Here is a 27,856-nt window from a genome sequence, read left to right as displayed (position 1 = left end):
CATGTGGTAATAAATTGAACCATCTTTCAAAACCTGTTGATTTGAAGTCCCGGAGATGATTGAGTTGGTTTAAGATGCAAAGAGTTAGCATGTGACTGATGTAGACTGGATGTGTCTTTTAAAGAACAACCATCATTTTGTGCAATATAAAAAATATTTTTTTAGGAACTATCTAATTCGCATATGTTATGTGAAAGCATTTTTTCTTTCCTTTCCTGGCATTTTTGATATCTAAAATGTTTCTATCCCTGTCACTTCAAAGTACTTCATAAGCACTAATTCAGTCTCAAAATCTCTTTAGAAGAAATAGTTGATATTTTCCCTTTATTCTACTGAGTTGGGACTGAAATGATTGGGTTTTTTGTAGTTGTTAGATTTTATTTTGTTTTAATAAAAAATATGAAATTGGAGATTCTCATGCTGTTATATAGGTGCTGTCACTAAAATAAATTTTTATTTATGTTGGAGTAGCACCATGCCACTCCAGCAAAGCTACAGAGTCTTCTAATTAAGACCTTGAGAAATAATATATGGATAGTCTGCAATTAAAGATCTGAGTCTGATTCCCTGGAGAGGAGATTCTGGCTGAGCTGCCGGGTATATGCCCATAATATGAAAAGTGCACATTTGGTTTTGTGGCAGGAAACATTTATCGGTCCTGTCACTTGACTCAGCTTGTGTCCATTTCTGATTTAAAATACTGTTGGGCTCTGCAAACTGTTGGGGGATAGTGGCATTATGGTCATGTAACTCATGTACTTTCAACCACAGAAGGCTTTCAGAGTGTCTAGTATTTGAGTTTCTCTGTAAGAACCTAGGTGGTATTTCAATGAGATGTAGGCTGTTTTGTTGTCTTTTTTTTTTCTTTTTCTCCAATGGGAGAATTAAAGGTATAGAGAGGCAATTTATAGTAGACTTGCAAATCTCTGCTTAGGTCAGTTTGGACTTGATCAATGTTTGACTGCTGGACCATCCTTATGACTTGATAAAAGTTTCATTTTTAACTTTTTGCTATTTTTTGTTTTTAAATCATATTTTTTATTCACATTTTCCCATGTTCTGTAACTATCGTGAAATATTTATTGGGAATTTATTCTAACAAAATGTTGACAAGTGAGGGAAATGTACAGCATAATCTGTTGGACCATGTTATACCTTAAATTTTTTTGGAAAGAGCATCTCTAGCAAGCCAAAGGAAGAACGAGAAAAAAAAAAAACCCAAACAAACATAATAGGCTATTTTAGATGAGGGAGGTTTTGCTATTTTTCCTTGGAAACACTGTTATTCTCAAGGCTCTTGGTATAAAGTGTCCTATGGATACCTATCTTTCTTTTCCTCTTGCCTTTCCTCTAGAATGATGAGTTTTCTGAACTATACAAAATTAACAAACAGTTAATATGGAAGTCCTAGGTCATTAATATTGTTTGTTTGGGCAATAAGTAGAAGAAAACACCATCTCAGGTATGCAATTGAGTAGACAATGATTTGTGTGAGAGCTTGTAAGGTAGTAAACTAATTAAAAAGCTGCAAGTGTATAATGGAAGTGTATCTCATCCCAGGAACCACGTGAGGAAAGTGCATGACATCTGCTTACATTACATCAATGTTACCTCTAACAGATGGTAGAAAATGGCTTTTTTTTTTGTTGTTGTTTAAAAAAAACAAAACCAAACAAACAAACAAAAAAACCCAATAACCACTCTTTCCTAAAGTAAAATGTAGGTTAGTTTCTAGGGCAATTTACTTCTGTTTAGCTAAATCTTGTTTTAATTGTTTTCGCATTGTTTTTGTTTTTCACCAGTCCTTCCGAGGGCTGAGCCTGCTGCTTCCATGGGGCTTCTAGCCTAGGAAGTAATGGGATAGGTACAGGAATTCACAATTTTGTTAAGTGGGTTTTCTGTTGGGTTTTGGGGGTGATTGTTCTTATTTGGTTGGGTGGGTTTTGCTTGTTTGGTTTTGTTTGTTTTTTTTTAAACTGGATATTAAGGGTTGATTACTACAAGAGATACAAGAAGTAAAAAATTACTGAGCAAAACAGTTAAGCAAAATGTCTAAACAACATTGTTCCACTGTCAGTAGAAATGTGGAAAGATTCTTTTTAAAATTACTTTTGGGTATATATCCACTTTTAATGTTAAAAAGTGGTAAAGAATGGCTGACTGGAATAATTGACCATACTAACCATTCAAACAAAGTAATTTGCAAGTCTAGATTCTTATGCTAAATTCATTAATAGAATATTTTTCTTCTTTTCACACTTTTTGTTCTGTTAACTTAATGGGAAGTCAGAGTTCTTATGATAATTTCAAAAAAGAATCCCTGCTTATAATTTGCTGTGAATGTTTCCATTTTACCACCATAGACATACCTTTGTTTAAGAAGTTAGGCTGATAATTGTGTTTGGAGTTCTGTGTGTCAAGTTTTACATAAGTTCGCTTAAGTTTTTAAACACTTAAGATTTGTTTCTAATGTCTTTAAACAACTATTTCTTAATTTTAAATACTCTTTTATTTCCTGCTTGAAGAATTGACATTTAATTGTTATTCATGTATGAAATAAGCATCTTTTAAATTTCCTTGGGCTGCCATATTAGAATGATTTATATTTTTTTAATTCTATTTTTTGTTAACAACATTGATACCATGCTATCCTTTTGTTGATATTTAAATCTGTTTTAAATACTTCTATATTATATACTCTGTCAACTCTTGGCAATATTTTGTTCTTTCTTCTGCCTTATTAATATAGTGGGGTTTTCAGTGTTTGAGTTTTTTGTTGGTTTAGTTTGTTGGGTTTTTTTTTTTTTTAACTCTTGAGGCAAGTTGACTTCATGATCAGACGCTGTGAATTGAAAGAACAATATAGGAAATTACATAATCACAACTAATAAAGAATTGCTACTATAAGTCTGACAACTGGAGTATTATGGGGGTGTTTATGATTATTTTCACTGGTACTTTTTAGGGATTGTTTTATGAAGGGAAGACCGTTTCATCTATTTAGACTGCTTCTTCAGTACCATGAGCCTGAACTCTGCTCCTTTCTTGATACTAAGAAGATGACTCCAGACTCATATGCACTCAACTGGGTAATAAAGTGAAAGTAGGGAAACATAATGAAAAATAAATTTCTGTTAAAATTTAAGTACATGTTGCCAGCTTATGGAAGAGTAGTACAAGCGATTAGAACTGCATATATTGAAAAGAATTGCATGTTTTAATATAGTGTGGGCTTTTTGTCTTTGGTTGTTTAACATATTGTATGAGATCTTGTTAACGTCACATTTTTATTGTACTGGAAGTTAATTGAGCCACTGATGTTAGGAACTACTTGGAATAAGTAAGAATGAGAACAGCTGACATACTCAAAAAGTAAGAAGCCGTGATGTTAGTTTTTATAGTGGGCAGCTGTATCGTAGTTATGGATAAACATCAGCCTGATGGGTCTTTTAAAGTCAAATTACTAATCGTTTTAAAAACCTCCATGCTAATAGATATATTTGTCTCATACAGTGCTATGCCTTTTAGAATTTAGGCACATATATTGTACAGCTCTTAAAGAATTGGTCATTTCCTCCTCACCTTAACTTCAAAACTGCCTCGAGTTGGGGGTAGTTATAAGGACACTTACCTCAATCATTTTTTTTTGGTAAAATTCATGTAGCAGGACTACAACATAAAGCAGCAAAATTCTTGTTTCAATACTACTTAGTATATGCAATACAAAATCATGATACAGTGTTTGCAGAGGCAAAGTCTGTAAATTAATAAAGAAGACTTTATGACCCATGAGCTCTTCTAGGCTCTTTCATACCTGTTGGCTTTGTAAAATTTTTTGTAACTCCCATGTACTTACAGTTAAAGAAATAAGACTGAAATGAATTATTAAACTGCGAGGTCTGTATTTGGTTTGTTGGGGGGGGGTTAAATATGATTTTTTTTTTTTTTTTTTAGGCTGTTCCAATTTTAATATAAAAATATGTCCAGGAAGAATTTCCATATTCTCAAAATCTGTCTTTTGCCAGTCATCAGGCTTCAAAAGAGGAGTCAGGTCTTTTTTTACTACAGAATCTCCCTTTTTTTTAAATATATATAATTTTCCTTAGTAAATACAAACTTCTTTGAAGTTGTTTATTAAAAGTTTAGTGATTCATTAGGAAAATATCTTCCCTTTGAAGGGAGGTAGAGAAATGAGCTAGTGTAGCCGCCAGTCCTCAATGGCTTTCTGGTGTACAATCTTGGAAAAAAAACCTTAAGCCATATTTTATGTTATGAGATTACATTAAAATTCCTTGTTTCATCTGTCAAAAACTGTCAGAAAACTTAGTCTGTATAGAGGTATTTCTAATGTGGAGAAATACATAAGCAACAACCAGTGATCTGTCATTGCCTTGTTATTCAGGGATGTTTTGTCTTCAGTTGCGTTTGACTTGGATAGATCTTCTTACCTTTTGTTATAAAAGTATACTAGGAAGTGTTGAAATGAGCTTTCGAAAGCTGTAGCTCTTGGTACAGAATTTGTATGCATCAGCAAGTTCAGTAAGACCCCTGTGAAGCCAGCTGGTATGCATTTGAGTTAGGTGTGATCACAAATATTATGTGGCATGTATGAAAAGAAGTTCCTACCTTTTCTTTTATCCACTTTGGACTTTGCATATCAGAGAGGATGTATTTTTAAATGGGAACATGGGGAACAGGCAAATAGTTTAAATGGTAATAAAAATTGTCTGTTGCTTGCAAATGTTTAATTACTCAGCCGTAAAGCATCGTAACGTAATGTTAAGTAACTGATGTTGTCAAACTAATGTGCAACCGTGTTCAATTAGCTTGGTTCTACTGTGAAAAATAAAAAGAATGTTGTTTACAGGATCCTTTCAAAGCCCTATTTGCTAAGCTAGTTGAGTAAATATATTCTCTTATTATTGTCTTGTTGGTATAATTGGTACTTAGCACTGGCTATGAGCTAAACAGTGTTCCAGCCTGTTTGTGTTATCTCTGGTTGAATTTGCAAGGCTGACAATGTACAGCTGAGTTTGCCTTCACGCTAGGCGGATTTATTCACAGATGATCTGTAGTATTACTGCACCATTTCCATAAAAATTGTTTTTGAGGGTAGAACCATTCTTCAATACATGGTGCAAATGTATGTTTTAGCATAATTTTGTTGTTTTTATTTTCTTTTAGATATCTTGTATCTCTGTTAAAAATGTTATCCTGTTAAGATTGTTCCTGGTTATTGTATTTTCTTACACTATTGTCCAAATTTTTAGCTTGGAAGCCTCTTCTCGTATTACTGTTCAGCTGAAGTCACTCAGGCAATATGGGATGGATATCTACAACAAGCAGATCCATTCTTTATTTATTTCTTAATGTTAATCATCCTTGTCAATGCAAAGTAAGTGTATAGTTAATTCTTTGGGACATTCCTTGCTGACACAGTTTTAATCCACTTTTGTTTCATTTTGGTTTACTGACGTAATCTATGCCTGTGACTTTACTGTTTTCAGAGACGTTATCTTAGCACAAGAATCAGATAAAGAAGAAATGATAAGTAAGTACTTCTCTTATATAGCTGCTAGTATTCACCATATAGTATAATCCCCATTTATTATTATTATTAATTACTAAATAACTGAATTATTTAATTATTTCCCTGTGATTTTCTCATTAATGAATCCCCTTGCCCACTAATTCCTTTCTTACTATTTTGCTGCATCACATTTGCTCTGTCCTTAACATTCTTTTTTTGTGTTTCCTTTTAGCACTCCCACATCTAGTTTTATATTTCAGTTTGGAGTACTTGAAACTATCACCATGTTCCTAAGTCCACAGCAGTAGCTTTCAAATCCTTCTTTAAATCTACTGCACTTGTTGCACTTTCCAGATTATTATCTTTGTATGCACTTGATTTGAGCCTAATTCATTGTTCTTGTCTTACCCTCTTCTGTTTTTATAGAAATTACACTAAATTTCTTGTGAGCCTATTTCACCTGCCTTTGTATTTTTTTCACATGGCATAATACAATATAATCAATAATATCCTACTAGCTAAAAATGAGGGTGCTTGGAATTTTGCATCTTTGCCGTATATTGCAGAACTACACCCTTTTACCATCCTGGACGTGTAACAGTACTACTTAAGTACTCTGTTTCAGAGGATTCTCTTGGTCAGCCGCCTTTAGAAAAGGCTGCTGACTTAGTATGACAACTGAAAGCTAAAACTATACAGAGGTAAGAGTGTGGTAAAAAACGATTTGCGTGGAAGGTTTGAACTTCTAGCAAATAGGATAGGTTTCCTGTGGATAAGGAGTATTGGCTGTATCTTCTCCTTCCACCTGGAGAGTGAATCAACATTCACGTTTAATCACTAAACTCAATTGTGTTATGCCTTATTAAAAATACGTTATTTTATGATGTGAAAAAATGTATGGTGCTTCTTTTCTACGTCTGAAATAACGGTGCACTTATGTTGTTTGTATATATCAGAATTCTTAGAAACTTCACCAGCCAATCTTGATTTAGAGGATATAGAAGATCTCTTCTCTTTGGCACAATATTACTGTAGCAAAACTCCAGCTTCTTTCAGGAAGGTAATAACAAAGTAATTTTGAAATTCTCTTCTTTTTGGTGACTGTTTAAGCTTCTGCTGAGAGGAACTTTGAATGGTTCATTGTGATTTTTTTTAAACAATTTTTTCATGTTGTTACGCTGGTGGTATTTACTGTTAGGATGTTTGAAAGATAAGAAGGTTAAGTAAAACATGTTAGAGAGAAGTTTCCCTGCAATATTCTTACTTCATGACTGATAGCCTTGTTTTGCAAACCAGGCTCTTGTAAGAACCAATGAAGCAAACATGCCATGCTGACACAATTGCATTGTAGTAGACTGCACAGCAGTCCTAGCTGTACTTACAACAGCAAACAGGAAAAAGTCACTTATTAGAGATAAAGCTGTCATCACCTGCACTGTTCTTGCAGTTCTTCCTTACTCAAGATATCAGACTTCAGTGAATTAATGAAATAAAAGTAATTGATAGCCATTGCCTTTGGCTTGTATGTACTTTCTCTGTGTGTAGACAGGTATGTGAGATTTGGGGGGGGGTGGGGAACAAAAACCAGAGATGTTTCATCATGTTGGCATGGTTAGAGTGGCAAACAAGCATGTTTGTAATGGAAGTTCGGGCCTTGCCATGATTTTCAGAAAGAATTTCAGTTGATCAAAAGTTTCATGACTATGTGGACAAGATACACGTGTATCGGACTTAACATTGGTGACATAGTGGATATAGTTTTACTTTAAGGCTTCACATCTGAAGACAATAGCTTCAGTTAACCTTTTTTTTTTTTTTTTCCTTTTTGCCTTATTAGGACAACCACAGTCTTTTTGGCAGCAGCTTGCTGGGCCTCAAAGATGATGACACAGACTTGAGCCAGGCTCTCTGTCTAGCAATTTCTGTGTCTGAGATTCTTCAAGCAAATCAGCAACAAGGAGTTAGTATACTGAATTACTTCCCCCCTGCTTCCCAATTCTATCAAAACGGAAAAGAATCACTTGCTAATTCGTGTATCACGAATATTTTTAAAGTGCTTACAACACAGATGAGTATTTGCTTTTTCAGGAAGAAGGATTCTTGTCTTGAAGTTGTCTGCCTTGTAAATGATCTGCTGACAGCAATGCATTTGTGCTGTAGCAACTAGAGCTACAGCCCAAGGGACCTTAATACAGCTGATCTGAATCTGAGGAGTGAGAGCTTAAAGTAATATCTCACTAATTTGACTTCCTTTCCAAATGTAGCTATTATAGAGGAAGATTTAAAACCCACTACTCAGTACCTTTGAGAAGAATGTCATTATGAAATATCTGTCTTTTGTCAACGAAAGGTTTAAACAGACAAAAAAATTGATTCAAGCTATTTCTCTAGTACTTAATTGCAGAGAGACGTATGGACTTCACTTAGAGTATTTAAGACCAATATATGGATAATAGTGTAGCTAGATTCCAGTGTTTCTTATTGACTACTGGCTTTTTGTAGCAGCTTCCAGGCCCCAGTTTCATCAGGCATACTTTTTTTTTTTCCCTAGTCCAATTAAAGTTAAGCATCTGTTTATATCCTGCTTAAGTCGGTGGGATATAAAGCTATCCTTATGTGCTGTGCTGAGTAGTAATGGACTGTTGCATTAGGACTTCAGACTTGTCCCTTCTGATGTCTTGTTGATGCGTGTCTTCGTACCCCCTGTATTTCTTCTCAGTAGAGGTGAAATAATTACACTGTGTGTATTGCACTTAGGTGGCCATTTCTGCTGTACAAGCTGATGGATTAATGCGAAATCACTATTGGAATACTGTTGGTAGTCTGCTAACTGTAGAAGTTCAGATTAATCAAACAAAATAAGATTTTCCAATAGCTGTTAGCCCCTTTGAGGGGTTCCTGTAGTATTGGAGTTAGTATTAAAATATAATTGAATTATGTACTTTTCCATCAATTACATGATTTTAAAATTTTCTAACAGGCAAAATCTCTCTCTTTCAGGAAGGAGTAAGGTTCTTTGTAGTGGATTGTCGTCCTGCAGAGCAATACAATGCTGGGCATTTATCAACAGCATTTCATTTAGACTCAGATTTGGTTCGTATGCTTTTTGTTTCTTTACTGATTTTTGAATCCTAAGTTAAATAGAAGGAGAGAGAAATGTCTGTCTTGAAAAATAAATTCTCATTTAGTTTAGACTCTAGTCTGTTGACTGCAGTGTCTACCTATGTGATGAGGTCTCAAAAGTTAGCTTCTCTAAAGGAGATTGGTGGAATTATCATTTTACTGAGAAGATTAGTCCTTAATGACATTAGAATTTGGGATTCCAGACTTCCTGTTCTTTGGTTAGAACTGGAAATCCATACAGGCTAAAAACTAGACATTGCTTGGAGGAGAAGTCTCTTTTTAGCATCATAATTTCTAATGAAAGGTGTCACCAATTTTGACAAGTAGCTTTTTTTTTTTTTCCCCAGCCAGTCTTCATACAGCCTGCTTGTAAGGAGAATATGTAAGGATTTGGTTGCTCCTTTAACATTTTTGCAGTACAATATGAGAGAGGAAGTGCATTAATTTTGGGACTGAGATGTACTGCGGACTAATTACTTCATTAAAGATTTTGCTGTAGTTTCCATTTGATTCTGAATTCCTAACTGAACATTCAATCATATTTTTCTCTGTCCTTTTTTTCCCAAATTGCTTACACTTCAGCTGGAAGTATTCTTCACTTCTAGGTTAACCCTCTACTATTTCACTTCAAGCAGTCTATGGATGCTGCATGGAATGCTTTCTATGTATATACCCGATAAAAGGCTTTTTTACTTTTCTTAGTTAAGAAGCTCAGTCCTGCATCTATTATCTTTACCTCTCTAATTAAAATTAAGTATTATTCAGTAGTATTTGCACAAGTATAATTATATAGGAGAGAAAAGGAGGCTGAGGGCAGACCTTATCACTCTCTACAGCTACCTGAAAGGAGGTGGTAGCAAGGTCGGTGTCGGTCTCTTCTCCCAAGTAGCAAGTGATAGGACAAGAGGAAACGGCCCCAAGTTGCACCAGGGGAGGTTTAGATTGGATACTAGGAAAAATTTCTTCACCAAAAGGCTTGTCAAGCATTGGAACAGGCTGTACAGGGAAGTGGTTGAGTCGCCATGCCTGGAGGTATTTAAAATATATGTGGATGTGGTACTTAGGGACATGACTTAGTGGTGGAGAGATGGCAATGTTAGGTTTACAGTTGGACTTGATGATCTTAAAGGTCTTTTCTAACATAAATGATCCTATGATATAGTGTTCTGGTTTTAACCTAGGTCAAAAATTATTTAGGAAAAAACTTTCCCCATGGTATGTGGGTGTCCTTCCGCTAGCCTTAATTGAACATCATATTCAATAAAGTAGAAATAAGCATTATAAATTATTAAATAGTTTAAAAACCTAGTAATATATGAAAAAGAAGTCCATGAAGACAATTCTTAAATTGGATGTGATTAGTTCGTATGTATTTAAATTAAATATTGGAATTAACTTCTGCAGTATGGGTCAGTTGGTATGGTTAGGATCCTTCATGAACCACGCTGGATGAATGTCACCCGGTTCCTCTGTTTTTAGAAGTTTAATGCCAGGAAAACGTTGTAGGGAATAATCTTTGAGACAAAAAGCCATTAATGGAACTTCAGTGTGTTTTATATCCTTGTATGTGCAAAGTACAGGCAATTTACTTTAGGAGAGGCAATGGGGAAAGGACTTTGGAGTCCATGTCATTTATAGGTGGGATAGTCTTAGAGGAAGTAGTGAGATTTAGCACCTATGTAATAAAGCAGCAGTATGTGGCTCTAGGAGAACCCCAGTTAAAATTCAGGTTGACTTACTGATGGCTAGGTTGTGTACTTGTTACTTTGTACTTCATCATTTAATCCAGTGTAAAGGCTAGATAATGACAATCCTCCTCCTTCCTCCTTCCCCCCCCAATCCAGTTACAGGTCAGTATTTCCTTATTAATTTAAATAAGCGCCTTCCCCAGAAGAGGAGGTTAAAATTTCGGCTGTATTTAGAAAGTCATTGTTTCTCCATCTCTTTCATATAGCAGCTTATTGGTTTAGCATGCATAATAGGCCTTCAGGAGACCACAGCCTTAACTTTTTGAGACTACTAAGAATCCTAGGTATCTCCTTGTACTCCTGATTGTAATTTTTTTTCAAAATCTTGATAAGTAAATGAGAAAAACCTTAGTGGGGAGACAACAAGGACCTTACTGGCACCTAGAAATTCTGGTATTTTAAAGGGTTTCAAAACTCCAAAGTTTGAACATGTTGCGCTTGAGCGTATGTAAATACAGAAATCAGTCCCTCTGCCATATTGCCAACTTAAGGCAACGTGAAAGTTCCAAAGACTTTTTCCACTATTATCTGGTGGCTGCAAAAATAAACTAACAAATGTTAGCTGTGTTTCTTTCCCGGGGAGAGCAAGGTGGAGTGAGGAAGAAAAGGATGATCCTCGGTGTTCTTTATATAACATGAGGTCTGGGTCAGGCTGTCTTTTTTGTGAGTGTGTGTCTTTTACAGTGCTGATGTTGCCTTGTTTGTGCTTAACAAATTATAACCATTTTCAAAATTTGTATCTTTTCACAAGTTGTGTTATAGTATGTTGGTGTCAAACAGCACTTTTTGTTTGTTCATTCCACAGATGCTTCAAAACCCATCAGAATTTGCACAGTCTGTAAAATCCCTATTGGAAGCACAAAAACAATCTATTGAGTCTGGCTCCGTAGCTGGTGGGGAACATCTCTGCTTCATGGGAAGTGGCAGGGAAGAAGAAGATATGTATATGAACATGGTGCTAGCACACTTCTTACAGGTACAAGTAAATTGCTGTTGATTTTAATAGCTGAAATAAAGTGTCTGCATGTATCATTGACGCTAAATGGCAAAATATTTTCCCCTTAAAATCCTAACTGTTTTATACATTACTCAGGTTTACAGTTTTTATGAAGTTAACCCGTGTTTCATTACCATGCTTGCAAAACTCATTCCACAGATTTTTACTTCAACCAAAAATGTCTTTCTTTTGCAGAAAAATAAGGAGTATGTAAGCATTGCCAAGGGAGGATTTATGGGTAAGCTTATTAATAACGAGCTTTGTTTGAGAAAACTTGGTATCTTAACACTGTTCATATTTTTATTGGGCTTTGGCTAGAAATCAGCTAAATGAATAGCAAATATGTCTCATTTCTCAGGTTTTTGTTTTGTGTAAGTCAACACTGTGCACTTGCACATTTGTGGTTAACTGTTACGGCTTAATCACATTTCTGAATGGTGAAAAATTAATACGGGAAGTGGGGAAATTCCCTCTTTCTTCTAACTTATTCTTGATGTTTAGCCTCTGTCGATTGCAGATCTGTATGAAGATGCTCCTTCATAATTACTATTAATTGTTGTTGCGTTTTCTTAAATCATCAGTTCATAATTCTGCAGTTTATGCTGCTGGACTCAATCAGGCTCTACAACAGCAGAGAGATCTGTTCTACAATATGAGCATAGAGGCATTGCTAGTCAATATGTGCAGTGTCATAACAGCTACCTTTAGGGTCAAAGCAGTGATTTATTTTTAGTTGCTGCTGTATTTTAACTGTTTTCTTTACTAAAATAAAGATTATCCTAATGCCTTTGAACTACTGAAGGAAAAGCCAAGGGTGATTATAGCGGTATCTGACTTCATCTGTTTTATTAAATCATGTGGAGCAAAAATTGTTACTGATTAGTCTTGGATATACAGTATTTTCATCAACAGACTAATTTCAGTGTGGTTCTGAATGGTTTTTAATGGCCTTTTAACAGCCCTTCAGCAGCACTTAGCAGATATCAATGTGGAAGGACCAGAAAATGGATATGGCCACTGGATTGCTAGTACCTCAGGCTCAAGAAGTAGCATAAACTCATCTGTTGATGTAAGTGAATTCTGAGCTCGAGTGGTATAGTGGGATGGGAGCCCCAGGTATACTGAATTTTTTCTTCATATTCCTCATTCTGTTCTGTAAATGCAGTACTGCAAGTCATGATTGTTTTCAGTTGTATGTTTAATTTCCAGCTATATTCACTGTCTAGTTGGAGGTGACCTAAACATGTTTTATCCTCCTGAGAGGAAGAGCTTGTAGAGAAGAAATTGCTGTAGTCATTCTCCAGCAGAATATATGTAATGGACAATTCTTTTCCTGGCTCTTCTTCACTCTGGGAATAAATTACTACAAAACTGGTATACACTTTCATGGGAAAGCTCAAAATTGCCTCCTTTCTACAGCTAATATGTTGTATGTAGAATTTGACTTTTAATTTGCATACAATTTATCATTAATGTAATTCCTTCCTCTCTAGATTTTCACAGCAGGGTGCTCAGTAATAAGGTTTGTTAAGCTTACTTTATTGGATCATCTTTGCATCAGATATTGTTGCTGTCATTTGATAGAAGTCTAAAAGAATACTGTAATTAATGTTCTACTGAGTATCAAAAAGTAGGTTACTATTTTGTAGTCTGTTTCCTTTCTTAAACTAGAAATGAAATAACATTATTTTATACAATTAATCCTGAGAGGAGTTAATTTTACAGGGTGATTCTCCTAATGGTTCAAGTGATGGAAAAGGAGTAAAGTCCCTGGTGAATAAAATGACGGTTGCTTTGAAGACTAAATCTGTGAATGTGAAAGAAAAAGTTATTAGTTTTATTGAAAATACATCTACTCCAGTGGACAGGTGCGTCATTTATAACTTGCTGTGAATTAGCAGTGAGGAATGACTTCCCATTTCAGGTGGCTATTCTGTAAATGTGAAGACTGTGCTAATTAGAAAAAAAGTTATCTTCCAGTTTCAGCTTTTAAATTTCCTACACCTACCCTCCTCACAATTTTATCACGACACAGTAAGTCTACTGTGCTGCCTTAGTATTGCAAGACCAGTGTGAGCTGCCTTTACTCTTGAATGTTTATCTAGAATTTGTCACTGCATGGTTAGTTTGACTTCTTATAATGTGTCATTTCTTTATTCAGTCTAAAAAAGTCAAGAATGATTTCACTTTTATTTCAGTTCTTCCCCATCCTGACTCTAATGGAATGGGTGAATGACAGAAGGACCCTGACCTTCTGGACAGGGGTTTTTTTGTTGTTGTTTTGTTCTGTTTTGCTTTTTTTTACCAGCCCATCTTGTCAAGTTGAGGTTAACTTTTTTGAAGATCTTGATTTTTCAAGTCCTGATGTAAGCTGCTTTTCAAACCCAGAATCCACTCTTGTTCATTTTTTGTATCTTCAAGTAGAGCTGGGAATGAGAACATGCAAACATGTTAAAAGATGCTTCCAAATGTGGAAGTCATTGTTCCAAATACTTACCTTAACTACATAAAAGAATAATAGCTTTCATCTCTCAAAGCTTTAATTGAATAGCCTGTTTTAGAGTTCTTTAAAATGCATCCTCTGGAGTTGTATGTTGCAAAGATATTGGTATTCAAGAATCTTACAGAGCTAGTGTTTGTTTGATGGCAGGATTTAACATACATGCCAAATGAACAGTAGTTTTTAGTAGTCTTGTACCTAATCAAAAGGTACAGATTGTGGCTTCTTTTTGTGTTGGAAAATTACTTTTTTAATTATTATTTCACAATTGGAGGCAAAAAATCTTAAATAGCACTTGGTGGTAGCTTTTGTTGTGTGAAGAATTCAAGTAAGGCTTATATGTAAGCCATACATAGCATGAAAAATGCATCTTTTACAATTTTTACAAATATTTCTCTACCTCATGGCTAGCTGTCATGAAGCATTGCTTTTATTTATAAGCATCCTCCTTGAAGAAGATACATTGCCAATATAGAGCATTTCAATTATTTATCTAGATTTTTCCTTTAAACTTTTTTTTTTTTAATTCTTTTGTTCTGTCCTCTGCCCCAATGTACTATAGAATACCTTTCAATATTCCCTGGCCAGACAGAGCAAGCCTGGAGCGGTAAGCTTGATAATTAAGCAGTCTGACTAAAACCACCTTTGTCGTATTTAGCATGGCATTGCAATATTTGTAAGCATTGGTTACACTGACAAAATTGCTCGCATATTTTAATATTAATTTAGGGGGTTTGAATATATTGAAGCTATTGGGTTTTACAAGTAGTAGTCAGGGGACTAGAGGAAGAAAAAAAGTGTATTGGTAGTGCTTTCTTCTCTTAGTTTCTGCTTTTTTATTTCTGTTCTCTTCCTTGCTATTGCTTTTTATGGAGTGTTTTTTTTTACTTGTCATTTCCTGTATACATTTTATTAGTGACTTGTACTAGTGAAAGACACCAGGAGCAATTACTGAACAAATTATGGCTTAAGGTTTTAACAAGAGAGACTACAACTATGAAAAGGACTTGTTATAAACTGTTCATAAAGCATCATCAGAGCTTAGATATAACAGGGAACCCATAGAGAAATTCTGTCTGGAAATCTGGAATTTTTATGCTTCTCATCACATGGTGATAGAACATGCTGATAGAAACAGAGATGCTCATTACTGGGAAGAGAAAAATGCTGAGTTAGTCAGTAAATATGCTTTGCAGCTCTCCCCCATCTTGTTCACATAACTACTGTGTTTCACGCAAATGTGGAGTCCCTTCACATTTGTCTCAGATTTATTGCCTTATAAATATTTCAGAAATAAAAATTGTGAATTGAGCTTATGTAAAATTACTTCTGATAAACGAAGGACAGCTCATGCATAATCACTGTGGAACTTTGGTTATACTTTAGGAACTCTATGTTGTAGCTTTTGGCACTCATAAACTGAAAAGCATGAAGGTTGCTGCTGGAAGAATTAATGAAGATTTAAAATGCTGTTTGGGTTTTCAAGGATTTTGAGCCACTTCTTCTTTCAAGTAGTTTTCACATAATTTGAGATAGTATTTACCCATAAGCATTACAGAATGGTGTTGTGTGAGCAAAACCAACAGTAATGTTAACCAGTATTCTTTTAAAAAAAAAAAAAAAAAGTGGGAATATCCCAATAGCACATAAGATATCTTGTTTATTTAGAAATCCTAAAATCATGGGGATTTCTGCCCACATTTTGTTGATCAATTTTTAGAATATCATAAGAAAGTGTTAAAATTCCAACTTAAAACACTTGTTGACTGTGGTCGATAACTGAAAGGCACTTAGATCTGCATTTGTAACCAAGAAGTTTTGATATATTGAATTATACTTTGGTTATTTTACTTGCTCCTTTCACTCACATTGCTTATTTTCTTTCATTGGGAAGATGCAATAATAAATTTGCTCACACTATGGATCACTAGACTATTCTCTTAAAATAGCAGGTCTTAAAAACCTGGAATGGCATTCTTTTCCCATCCATTCCATTAGATCCTCTTTGTGTTTATCACCAATATATTTCATTTTGCAGGTTTGCCACTAAAGGGAATTGCATTCAGTTTGTAACAATGTAATGATGGCCTTCCATGCAAACAGGTTAAAGGAAATCCATTTCTAGTTTAAGATGTTACCAGATTTTTATAAAGTAGCTTTTTACTTTCTCTTGTCTTGACTAACTTTGATCTATAAACACCAATGAGATCTTCTCTTAAATCCTCTCTGTGTAATTCAATTTGCCACTATTTAAATGTGTTTCTTCTTACCCAATTGGTTATGTATTACTAAAGCATATTTACAAAAGCCTCCATATAGAAGCACTGCCCTCTTGAATTGTCAGTGTCATTGATGCTTATTGTCTTAAACACTAATGAGCATGTTTTTGTATGTTTATTTTTTGTTTCATTGTAGAATGCATTTCTAGTCTTTTTTCCTATTAAACGTTTCCTTGGTTTGTCTATATTAGTACATTTTAGCCATAGAAAATGTAGGTTTCTTTTTTAACTTTCAAATATGCTTTCAGGTATACATAAGTACTAGCATTCATTTATACGTTAGTAAAGAGGTTGCCTCTCCAACTTGGTTCTACAATAGCATGCAAACTGGAGTTAGTGAATACACTTACAACAGGAACCAGGACTTACAGTTTATAGGAAATATGAATACACATTATGGGGAGAGAGTTTATAGAAATTGAAATGGGGGAAAAGGACAGGCATGTTTTGGTTTTGTTTTGTTGTTTTAAACTAGGGACAAGTGTGTTTTGGGTTTGTTTTGTTTTTTTAAACTACTACATTTTGCTAGTTCTAAAGGCTAAAATCATGAACTGTTTCTTTTTTTCAGCAATTACCTGTTTTGTAGCTTTCTGAACCTTTAGCTTTTCTCATATTTTTCTGGTATTCCCAGCAGTTGAGAGCCAGAACTTTTAACATGACAGCCATGACCATGTAATCACAGCAGTCTGGGCTGGAGCTTTAAAATATCTTAGGATTTGCCACTGTTACTGTCAAACATTAAGACTCAGTTGTGTTTGTGTCATTTAATATGATCTGTAGAAATAGATTTAAATGTGATTTTTGAGGTCAATATTTATGCAGAAATCCCAGTGATGCTGGGATGTTAGCAGTAGGAATTGCTTGACCAAAGTTTTCAGGATTTGGCTCGTGCTGGAGAAAGTAATGGACAGGAAGTCAGAGTTCACACTACAGTGGGTGGTTTATAATAACCCCACTTCAAAGTGCTTAAGGTATTTTGTTATCTTCTGAGGAATTAACCAGAAAAATGAGCTTCCAGACATGTTAGTTAATAGTCCTCATTTTTTCCTTTATCCCAATTTGGCATCCTTGTAAAGCTGCCCTGACTGTCCAGAAATATTTCAGTTTCATGCTAGAAACTTCATAGCATGTTGTCAGTTTTCAGGTCTCTAATGTATTTTTTCATTTGAGAAGGTGACCAGAAGTTCTTTTTAAAACAAAAAAGTATTTCTTTTCACTTTATTTGTTACAGGTCAGCCTTGCCAAGTAACTGAAATACATGCTTTCACTAACAAAATTGCTTGATGGGTCAGTCACAGCTTCCTTGCAGGCAGCTTAATGAAATTTTCTTGTCCTCCTCAGTTGCACAGTTGTTCGCATTTTGCTAATGTGTTATTGTAGGAGTCATACCATCAGTTTGAAAGTTACTTTTCTTCTCCCATCCCATGTCCTCTCCTGCCCTTTTCATTGCCAACAGACATGTCAGCAGCAGTGACAGAGTAGGAAAACCCTACCGTGGTGTGAAACCAGTATTCAGCATCGGAGATGAAGAAGAATATGATACCGGTACAGTAGATTTTCTTCTTGCCTAGATTAGCTTATCTAGACAAAGTTATTAAATTTGGCTAAATCGTAAGAGTGTACGTTACATCTTTGTCTTACAAGATGACGTTTTTCTAACTATTACCATTGATCTTGTTTGTTATGGTGGAGTCTAGGAACAACCAAGAAAGAAACATCCTCTTCAAATATATAATAGCAGACTAAGTAAAAAAGATTTTGTGGTAGGTGCCAAACAGCCAACAGGGAGAAGTGGAAATAGATGGGTTTAGTGCATCGTTTCTGTTCACTTGTTATTTCTGTAGTAAAGATCTCTATCTACACTGGTCTTGTACGTGTAAACCTGCAATTGTACCTCTACTACTCACAACAGTAAGCAAAATGTAAAGGACCTAGTCTGGCTCATAGATCTCAGGCTGAATCTCTAGCATTGGCAATTATAACAGTCTGAATTTCTGAAAATATAGTTGAAGCTACTTAAGATGGGTAAAGTGCACACCTCTCCAGTGTTTTGTACTTTGCTTTTTGGCATTGAATCTATTAATAATTGAGTCATCACTTGATATGCATGCAGAATGCTGTATAAAAACATGCAATCTTTATTTAATTTTTTTATCTAGTTGAAAAATTACAGGGAGAACTAGAACACCACACTTTTCACAAAGGTTTTCTTTTTCGAGACCAGCACTAATGTTAGAATGGTGCAGACCTACTCCTGTTCTGGTTTTGTTCTGGTAGTGTTAGCTCACTCCCAGCCATCACCATCTCACAAGTAACTGTTCTGTGACCAAAGGCATACTCGGCTTCATGTGAGAAACAAATAACAGGACTAAGAATTTTTGACCTGCAAAAGAAATAATTTAGGAAGATTAATGAAAGAGATTCATAGGATCTAGAGTTGTTTAAATAAGATAGCAGACAAACAATGACCAACTGTTTGTCATCAGTAAGAACTGGGAAGGAGCAAAATGAAACTATCAGGCAAAAGCTTTAACACTAACAAGATACTTCTCCAAATGCCATGTAATTAAGTTTGCACAGTTCTTTGAGCATCCATAATAGTGTTTGGCAAAATCTATGTGGATTCAGAAAACCAGGTCCTCAAAGACGAATTGTCTAGAACATATTTTCAGAAATGGTTGTTTGCTAATTTCTATTTACATTTGCTTTTAAAAGCACTATTAGACTTAATAAGTAAGCAGAATCACTGCAATGATTTGAATAAGCAAAGCCAACACATATGAAGTGAAATATATGTTATTTTGGTACAGAAGAATGCAAAAAATGAACTTGTTTCTGTAAAACTGCTTTTGTGAAGTTTTAGTGTGGGTTTTGTAATAAATAATTGCAATCAGCTGTAATAATTGCAGCCTGCTCTAGGTGACCCTGCTTGATTAGGAGAGTTGGACCAGATGACCTCCAGAGGTGCCTTCCATTCTCAACCATTCTGTGATTCTGTGAAATGATGGGTTTTGTTCCATTCCTTGCAATTTCGTAATGTATTTTTTCAGTGGAAACCTTTTCAGAAGTTTGGCTATAATTCTGAATTGCTTTGAAATAAATAGTTTAACAAAGCGTAGAAAACCAGCTTTGAAAAAGACACTTTAAAGAGGTGTCCTTCGAAGTTATTTCTGGGAGTAACTTCTGTGGATTTAAAGTAGTTCATTGTTTTAGATAAATAGATTGCTTAAATTCTTCTAATGTAGCACCAAACTACTATGTAAACATAATCACTATATTTAGACATAAAACCAGTATTTTGCAACTAAGTGATAATACTTGCAGGAGTTTTGGGTGTTTAACAGAGGTCTGTGCTGAAAATTTTGGGTTTGAGTATGTTCTTAAATGTCCTTAGAAAAGGAGGTGAACCAGAAGACAACAATTTCTGTTAATGATTCAAGGTTATTCAAGGTTGTAAGGGTAGACTGAAGAAGGAGTCTTTTGCTAGTCTGAGTGACTGGGCAATAAAATGGCACATGAAATTCAGTATCAATTAATGTGAGGTGAAAAAGACATGGGAAAAAAACAGTTCTAGACAAAACGGTAGACTGATTTGGCTGTGTCCAGGAGCAGTAGGTTTATAATAAGTAGGTGCTCATTAGCAGTCAGAAAAGCAAATCAAATGTTAGGAATTATAAGGAAAGGAACAGAGAATAAAACGGAGGTCATTATGTCACTGTATAAACCTATGGTTTACCCACACATTGAATATGGTTTGTCTTGATCCTCTACCTGAGAAACAATATGTTTGAACAGGAGAGGGTTCAGAGAGGGATAAGAAGGGTGAGGAAAGATGCGAAATGGCTTTCATAACAGGCATAACTGAATATTAGAACATTGGTTATGTGACATAGGCAATTTAAGGGAGGAGAAGTGGCCCACAAAAATAACGCCTGGCCTGGAAAGGGATCAACAAATGTTTATTTCTTCTTGTACAAGAAACTAGAAGCCACAAAAGGAGGCTTTCCTGGAATGTAGTTGACATATCTTTGGTACTTCTTGCCAAAAGATATTGGTGTTGTAGCTGCAAAAAGTTCACATGGCTTCAAGGAAAGTCTGGACAAGTCCATGTAAAAGACGTCTATTAAACTTTACTGAATGGACAAATCAGACCAGCCTAAGAAATCCCCTGAGCTGAAAATAGTTGTCTGCTGAGAGAGAATTGGAAGAGAAATATCAGATATGCATGCCTTTTTCTTTCTTCCCTCTGAACAATTGTTTATGGCTAGGTGGACCTTGGTTTGAACCAGTGTAGCTACTGTGGGTTTAAGTGAGTTGAAAATTTCTCTGATGTTGTGTGAAAATCTTTTCTTTTTTTTTTTTATTTTTTTTATCCCCTCCCTTCAAAATAGATGAAATTGATAGCTCCTCTATGTCAGATGATGATCGAAAAGAGGTCGTCAACATCCAAACATGGATAAATAAACCTGATGTGAAGTATAACTTCCCCTGTAATGAAGTAAAAGAAAATGGACATATGTTTCCCAGGTACTGGAATTAGTCCTAAGCTTAATGAAAATGTCTGTCTTGATACACATTTTAAAAAAATATATTGGGCAATTAAATTATTCTTTATATTAAACTAGGAAATGAAGGCGTGAAACAGCCTAGAACAAAGTGTTACCACTATATTTGCATTCATATATTTGCAGTGTTACAGAATGGTAGTGATGTACAAAACCTAGTATGAATTTTTGCTTTGCAAAACAAGATAGTAAGAAAAGTATTCTCAGTATACATAGGCTTATTTTTCAAGACCAGGTAGACCCAAGTACCTGTGGCTCCAGTTTTTCTTGTCTGCTTGTCTCTGTGCCTTGTACTATGCACCCATCTTGCCCCTAAGATTCAGTGACCTTGTTAATCCTGCAAGAGCAGAACATGATGCTTGCTGTATTTGGCTTCCCCAAAGAGTACAAATCCTGTTTAATCTGGATAACAGAAAACTGTGATGGGCTTTCTGTTGCATCATGGTCCGTTCTTGTCTTTTATTATTAATTTTATTTTCCCATTAGATTTATTTTATATGGTGTATGATTAGTAATCTGTCATAGTATGATTTCTCAAACTGAGTTGGAACTCAAGTAGTCTGTTCCTACCAGTAGTTGAACATGCATTCCTTCCATGAAGAAGGCTAAAGTGGGTCTTGAACTGAGCTGGCAGGTCAGTGTCTCCACCTTAGTGCTTGCACAGTGATTGACAATCATGGTGTGCCAACATGTCCTTTTAACTTAGGTCTGATGCTCCACATGTAGAGTTGCCACTTTCTATAGATGGAGGGATGGGGTTGGGGTATGATTGAAGGATGAAAGAGAGAGGCTGGAGGCATTTTCCTTATTCTGTGTGTGGCCTGACACTTCAGTGGTGGTTGTGATCTTTGTTAATAGCACTCATGGCTGTTGTGTTGAGGTGGTGATGTTAACTGCTCACTCAGGTTTTGTATGCTGTTGAGGATGCCATGCTTGTTTTAAAAAATGGCTGGGACACAGTACTCAAGGAAAATCTGCAGTATTTAGTAGACCTTTCTAAATTACAGATTTTAAAAGTATTAAAACTGTTTCTTGGATTTGAGAACTGTTTTCTCTAGCTCTCTCCATGTAGCTTATTTGTAGAATTTGCCTTTCTAAATAGCTGTTATTTAGTTCATTAGCAAATTTAATTTGTTTGTTTTTTCTTTTCCTTCAAGTCATCTCCTAGTAACAGCAACTCATATGTACTGTTTGAGGGAGATTCCATCGCGAAAGGGACTGGCTTACATACAGTCTCGACAGGCACTTAATTCTGTAGTCAAAATCACATCCAAGAAGAAACATCCAGAACTGATCACCTTTAAATATGGAAATAGCAATACTTCAGGCATAGAAATTTTGGCAGTTGAAAGGTAAGCCATCTCAGTAGCAGAGAGGTAAGTAGTAATGATATACAGAACGCTGTCAACTGGAAATCAGGCATGCTGTAATTCCAAGAATTGAGGTCAAAAGTAATAGTTTTTATTTGGGAATAGATAATTCAGATGTGAACTAGAAAAAAAGATCTGCCAGCAGAATGAGGAGAGTTTACAGCACCCAGCAGAGAGGAGCTCCGTGGTCTGCAACAACAGTTGTTGGGGATGGGATGTGTGCAAGTGTTTTCTTTTTGTAATATGTCTTAAATGGAAATGAAGTGGACAACTATTTGCACCCTAAAGTATGGATTTGTGAAGAGTGGGATTTAAGAGAGTGGTCTTTCTTCTGTGGTATCTTTTTTTGAGACATCTGACTCTTCCTATGCATTGTACAAGGAGTCCAGAAGCCTAACTCCAAAACTCAGAACCCCTGAAACTTGGTTCCTGAAAGTTAGGTATTGCCATGCTCAGCACTTGTGTGCTTAAGACTGGGAGGAAGTCAGAGGCGTGGGTGGATTGGGCTTTTTTCCACTAGTAGTCTGTTGTTTCTTGGCACTGTTTTAACAAAGTTGTGACATCAGCTGGACATTTTCTCAACCTCTTCCTTGGGGATAACTGGGTGCAGTGGGTGCTCTGTTTTCACAAGAAGTGGAAGATGAGTTTCCTAGCTAAGTAGGGAAGTTGTTCTATGCCTTTTGGCTCCTTAGAATGAAGTTAGTTTGGTAGTAGGTCAGACAAAGATAAATTAAAATGTTGCAGAAAACTGTGCTGCTTGTTGAATTACTTCATCACCACCTTGTTGACTGGAGCAAATCCACAAGAGAAAGGATTGTAAATAAATGAAGCTATCTATAGCAATTAAACAAAAAAAGAAAAAAAAAAAAAAAGACAACTGCCATGTGTCAGTTGGATAGCGCTTTCTGTACAGATCTTGAACTGCCTGATCTATACCATTGTCAGTTAATGAAGAACTTTTCCTTTCCAGGATGGCCTGTGAAGTACTCCTCAACAGTTCTAAGTTCACAAACGGAAAGTGTTTCATAGCATAAACAGGAAATAAATGTTACTTTCTCAGTAGTTTTTCATTTGAATATATTCCCCCCTCCTTCCTCCTAGTTTGTTCCAGAGGAAAAATCAAAACAAGAATTATGGAATTGATACTCAAAAATCTTGTAGTGAATTAATGATGGCTTTTTCTAATCTTTTTTTTAAGGTATTTGATTCCAAATGCAGGTGATGCTACCAAAGCCATAAAACAACAGATCATGAAAGTATTGGATGCCTTGGAGAGTTAATAACTAAAGACTTTGTAGAGAACGGTTTATAAAGAAGAAGCAACCAAGAGACTGTATGTGGACACAAGCTGACTGTTTCCCAACTGAATACTAACTTAAGAGAATTTTTCTGTTTGCTGATGGGAGTGCCTGAGTAGCAGGCTTAAGATAGGGTAAATTATTATCGATTTCTGAACGGGATTTTTAATTTTTTTATTATATTTTTTTTTGTTTTGAAGAAATGTTTATTATAAAGGTCAGTTTGTTTCATTTTTAATGCAGCCTTAGAGTGTGTGATATGCATCTTTGCAAGAGAAGATGCAGCTAGGTTCACATTGAGTGTGTTAAAGGAATTAAGCACTGCCAGATACCGAGCAGCAGTTGAAAACAGAATGTTTTTTAAATTACTGTCCCTTGAAAGTGAAGTGTCTCCATTGCCTGCAGTCTATAACTTTGATTTTGCCTAGTGGGTAGTATCGAGGACTAATTAAAAACTTAGGTTTATGAGCAGAGCAGATAAAAATCTTAGAAATAGTAGTTCCTTCTCATTAAAAATGATTAAGTCCAGCTTGGACTGCAGATAAACAGAAAAATATTCAAGCAATTTATAAAATTAACTTTTTTAAAAGTCTTATCAACTGCTAGGTTAAACAATTGGAATTGGTGGTAAGGATATTTTTAAATACCAAAATGAACTGTGCACAATAAGCTTTTACTACAGGGTTGTGACTTTTTTTAATTATGCAGAATGTGATAGTTGAAAACAAGTTTGCTTGCTCCTCAGAAACAAAAAATTTAAGATAGTAATTAGACCTTTAAAAAGGTTGGCACAGAAGTGAGTATGTGCTGATCGAAGGTGTGTTCAGCAAGAAAATTAATGCACACAAATAAAGAGAAGAGTATTCAAGTGCTATATATACCTGTGATAAATGTATTCATTACCTGTTGCCTTCATTGATTCAAGCATTTGTTCATATTCTTTTAACTAACATCTTCTAAATTAGTTAATGTTTGAGAGATGGCAGCTATGTGATTGTTTATCAGCAGCTTTCCACTTGTTCCAAGAACGGTTCTCTTGTTAAAAAGCTTAGTACACGAATGTTCTTATGGCCAGGGCATAGCATCTTTGTAGACTGATGTGGAAATTACCAAAAACTGTGAAATAAAGATAATAAGAATTAGCTTTCCTGCGTGAAGTCTTCTGAGTATTTGAATCAAAACCTGTGAATTGGTACATCATAAGGAGGTAAAATAAATTAAACTGACCTTTATAAAAAACAGTTATTCTAAGTTATTTTACTAGGGATCAAGCTAGGGCACCTTAATTCTGGAACTAATTCCTTTTTTTTTTTTTTTTTTTCCTTTTCCCTCTTCTTAGTATCTGAGTAAACACTAATAGAACTTGAACTGTTGAAGATATTTGCATGAAATTGCACCTGGGCCAATGCTCATGTATTTATAGTTTTGCCCAGCAGCTGTTGTATTACATTTTCCTCTTCCTACTCCCTTCTGAAAATATCCTGAAGAGTCTCTGACTCTGTGCCTACTTCAGCAATGAGATTTTTTTCATGTAAAGATGTTTGTGTTACTGTTTATAAACTACAGTTGTAAATAAACCAGTACAATTTGAACATAACTTGTTCTGTCAGAAAGCATTTAGTTGCATGCTGTGTGAATTCTCTGAAGCAATTAACAGTTTTTCCTAAAGGTATTTTGCAAATGGAAGTGAATTTGATCTTTGGAGTGATCAAGAAGCTGATTATGGATCATAGGAAGCTACTGTCAGTGACATCTTAATGTAAGTATTTTGGAATTTAGACCAAGACTAATTTCATTAAATACTTTGGGGTAAGCATTCATAGAAAGGTGAAAATGAGTTAACAAATGGTCATATTATAGAAGGGGTCTCTGCAAAAAAAATTCCAGACTTCTCAGCATCATATTTTTGTATTATGAAAATGTTGATAAAATGGTACAACAGATTTCTCATAGTCATTGGGCGGGGGGATTGTGAAAAGTACCCAAATATACCTGTTTAACAACTGAGTATTAAATATGGAAAGTAGGTAATGCATATGCTCCTCTATGAGGACAACAAATACAGACCTTTTAAATCTACAGTGAGTAAACCTACAGTAAGTCAATTCTTAAATCTCTTCTGTGTAGAAATGTATAATCCAAGCCATTAACAGGCTAATTATTTGTAATTTTTAAGGCAATGTGCAAGTTATCAACGGACTTCCTATCTTGCAAACCTCAGTCCAAACTATGAATAATTTCAATGGTGTTTTATGCATATCTACCCACAATTTAAAGGCTACTTTTGCCTTATAGTGTATGTATCTGTAGTTAGCGTGTTTGCTGCAAAAATTGTATTGCTAAGCAGAAATTCCAATTATAGTACTAGAGTGACAGTTTTTTAAAAGAAAAATCAAAATAGTCAGTATGCTACTTCTGTCCCTTTCATCTTCAAGGAATTTTGTTTTGCATTATTTGCCAGGGGTTTGCAGGCTCTTGTTTTATTTTGCGCACACTGCTGTCTATATTGTTGAATATGATGGCTGCTATGTTGCTGGGATTTTAATTTGTATTTATTTTGGTAATAGAAACGAGGTCTGTAACAGGAAAGAAACACTCTTCTCAGAGTAAGCTTTCCTGCCAAATGGAAGCCCTTACCTTTATATTTCATAGCCAGGGTCAGTGCTTCTGTGCTTACTGATGGCTCTTCAGCTGGCTCACAGATTCTTTTAGATTCTGAGCTGTATGAGAATTTGTACAAAACTTTACATGTATTACCCACAAAAAATACTCTTGACTGTGGAGATGCGATTTTATTTACATTGCCTTCTCCATATGCAAGTAAAGATCACTTGCTGTTCTTTGAGTTCCTGTTACACATGGGTCTCAGCAGTGTTTGTAGCTTTTTCCTTCCAAGTGCATTTCAGCTGTAGGTTCAAACCTTTTGATACTGTCAAATAACCTTTTTCAATATAGGCATAGTCTACTGAATGGCTGGAAAGTTCCCCCTTTTGGGGAAGGAGGGGGGTGATAGTGTGTAAGTTGTTCTTTTGGGTGTATTTAGTGCTTTCAGATATTTTTGTTTTGAACCTTGACAAATATACTGTTATCTCTCTGAACCATGGGAAACACTGGGTTTTTAGCCTGTGTTTTTCACCTTGAAGGGATGATACTGCTTCACTACTTATTTCTTATTTTGTGCTCTGCCCTAAACCTTGTGTGAACTCAGGAGACAGCCGTTCTCCACACCTGGAGTCCTGCAAGGTGTGCTGTTCAAAAAAAAAACAAAAACAAACAAACAAAAACCAAACAACTTTGTATATGCTGTTTCTGCTACCATGGGCATGTGTAAAAGGGAGGGAGGCCTGCCAAAGTGCTGCTGCATCCCCTCCTCATCTGCAGTTGTCCACTGTCAGTAATTTTTCCATCCTTTGCCTTACCCAGTTTGGAATGAGGTGCTCCCTTTCCTGCTCCAAAGGGTTAGATTGAAGGTTTTTTCTGTTGAAGGAAGGTTTGTAACTGCTGCACACAGTGGTGGTTGTGCATTTTATGGCGGTTGCATACTTCTCCTCCTTTATCTCTTGCATGTTTCCTGAAAGTGGCTTCAGCCCAACGTGTGCAAGAGATTGATCACCCTGGGTTACCCACTTTGTTTTATCTTTGCCCCTTCTGCTGTCGTGTGCTTTCAACTTGTGGAGATATTCTTGCGTGAGAAATACTACCTCTACCCAACATGAATCTACAGTTCTACAAACATGCTTTTAAAAAGCCTGAGACTGCGGCCTCACGTGTGTATTTTACAATGTTCTGTGTTGAGTAACAGGGAGCACTCGGTGTTTAGTAATAAAACCACCATGGCAGTTAGCATATTGGTTTCTACCTTCGAAAATGCTGCACTTGTAAAAGAAGATGGGAATGTGCCAGGTGAAGGGCTTACCTGTAAACTGCTAGAGATCTCTTGGGACGAGCCCTTAACAAATTCAGGGCTGCTACCCATCACACAGGGCTGGAAAAATGCAATGTCAGCACATCAGCTCTGGGCCCAGCACCAAGAGATGTAGACGCACAGCTGTGTTTTTGCCGAGTGCTGTACTGGCACTGGAGGAGTACTCCCAGCTCCCTGCCATCTGCTGGGGTTACACAGGGGGGAAGGCTCGGCAGCCATTTGGGGTTGGGGTACGTCATCCCCTCCTCGTTCCTGCTCTGAAGGCGGGCTGCGCCGCTCCCTCGAGCTCTGTCAGCAAAACTGCGTGGGGAAGTGCTGCGAAATCGGGTCAAAGAACTAGCCAGACTTTTTAAAAGCAGGATAGGCGTCGTTTTCAAACAAATCCCGCCGCAGGCCCCTTTCCTGCCGGGGCAGTGGCAGGCGCAGCCGCAGCCGGGGCGGGACTACATTTCCCAGCAGCCCCGTGCCCGGTGCCCGCACGCATGCGCCGTGCCGGGCCGCCCCGCTCTATAAGAGAGGAG

The 27,856-nt window shown here is 36.0% G+C and overlaps 1 protein-coding gene across 2 annotated transcripts in view; it reads left to right on the top strand.

Annotated features, from left to right (window-relative positions):
- TBC1D23 (TBC1 domain family, member 23) overlaps window positions 1-24,111 on the top strand; it is a 36,095-nt gene extending 11,984 nt beyond the window's left edge. Inside the window, exons 5-19 of one of the 2 annotated variants that reach the window (XM_010567351.1) lie at window positions 2,966-3,089; window positions 5,271-5,395; window positions 5,508-5,551; window positions 6,487-6,590; window positions 7,368-7,490; window positions 8,531-8,623; window positions 11,207-11,377; window positions 11,594-11,636; window positions 12,358-12,467; window positions 13,124-13,266; window positions 14,461-14,505; window positions 17,634-17,722; window positions 20,569-20,704; window positions 21,900-22,094; window positions 23,311-24,111. In XM_010567351.1, coding sequence (XP_010565653.1) covers window positions 2,966-3,089; window positions 5,271-5,395; window positions 5,508-5,551; window positions 6,487-6,590; window positions 7,368-7,490; window positions 8,531-8,623; window positions 11,207-11,377; window positions 11,594-11,636; window positions 12,358-12,467; window positions 13,124-13,266; window positions 14,461-14,505; window positions 17,634-17,722; window positions 20,569-20,704; window positions 21,900-22,094; window positions 23,311-23,392 — 1,627 coding nt within the window. In that variant the 3' untranslated portion in view covers window positions 23,393-24,111. The remainder of the gene's footprint in view (window positions 1-2,965; window positions 3,090-5,270; window positions 5,396-5,507; window positions 5,552-6,486; window positions 6,591-7,367; window positions 7,491-8,530; window positions 8,624-11,206; window positions 11,378-11,593; window positions 11,637-12,357; window positions 12,468-13,123; window positions 13,267-14,460; window positions 14,506-17,633; window positions 17,723-20,568; window positions 20,705-21,899; window positions 22,095-23,310) is intronic. The other variant, XM_010567352.1, reaches the window with a different exon arrangement.
- Window positions 24,112-27,856: the final 3,745 nt, after the last annotated feature.

Source organism: Haliaeetus leucocephalus, unplaced genomic scaffold (genome assembly GCF_000737465.1).
Source record: "Haliaeetus leucocephalus isolate CR32 unplaced genomic scaffold, Haliaeetus_leucocephalus-4.0 Scaffold228, whole genome shotgun sequence".
NCBI classification, from domain to species: domain Eukaryota; kingdom Metazoa; phylum Chordata; class Aves; order Accipitriformes; family Accipitridae; genus Haliaeetus; species Haliaeetus leucocephalus.
Note: the sequence above shows the minus strand (reverse complement) of the source record. Positions and strands in the feature narration are given on the sequence as shown.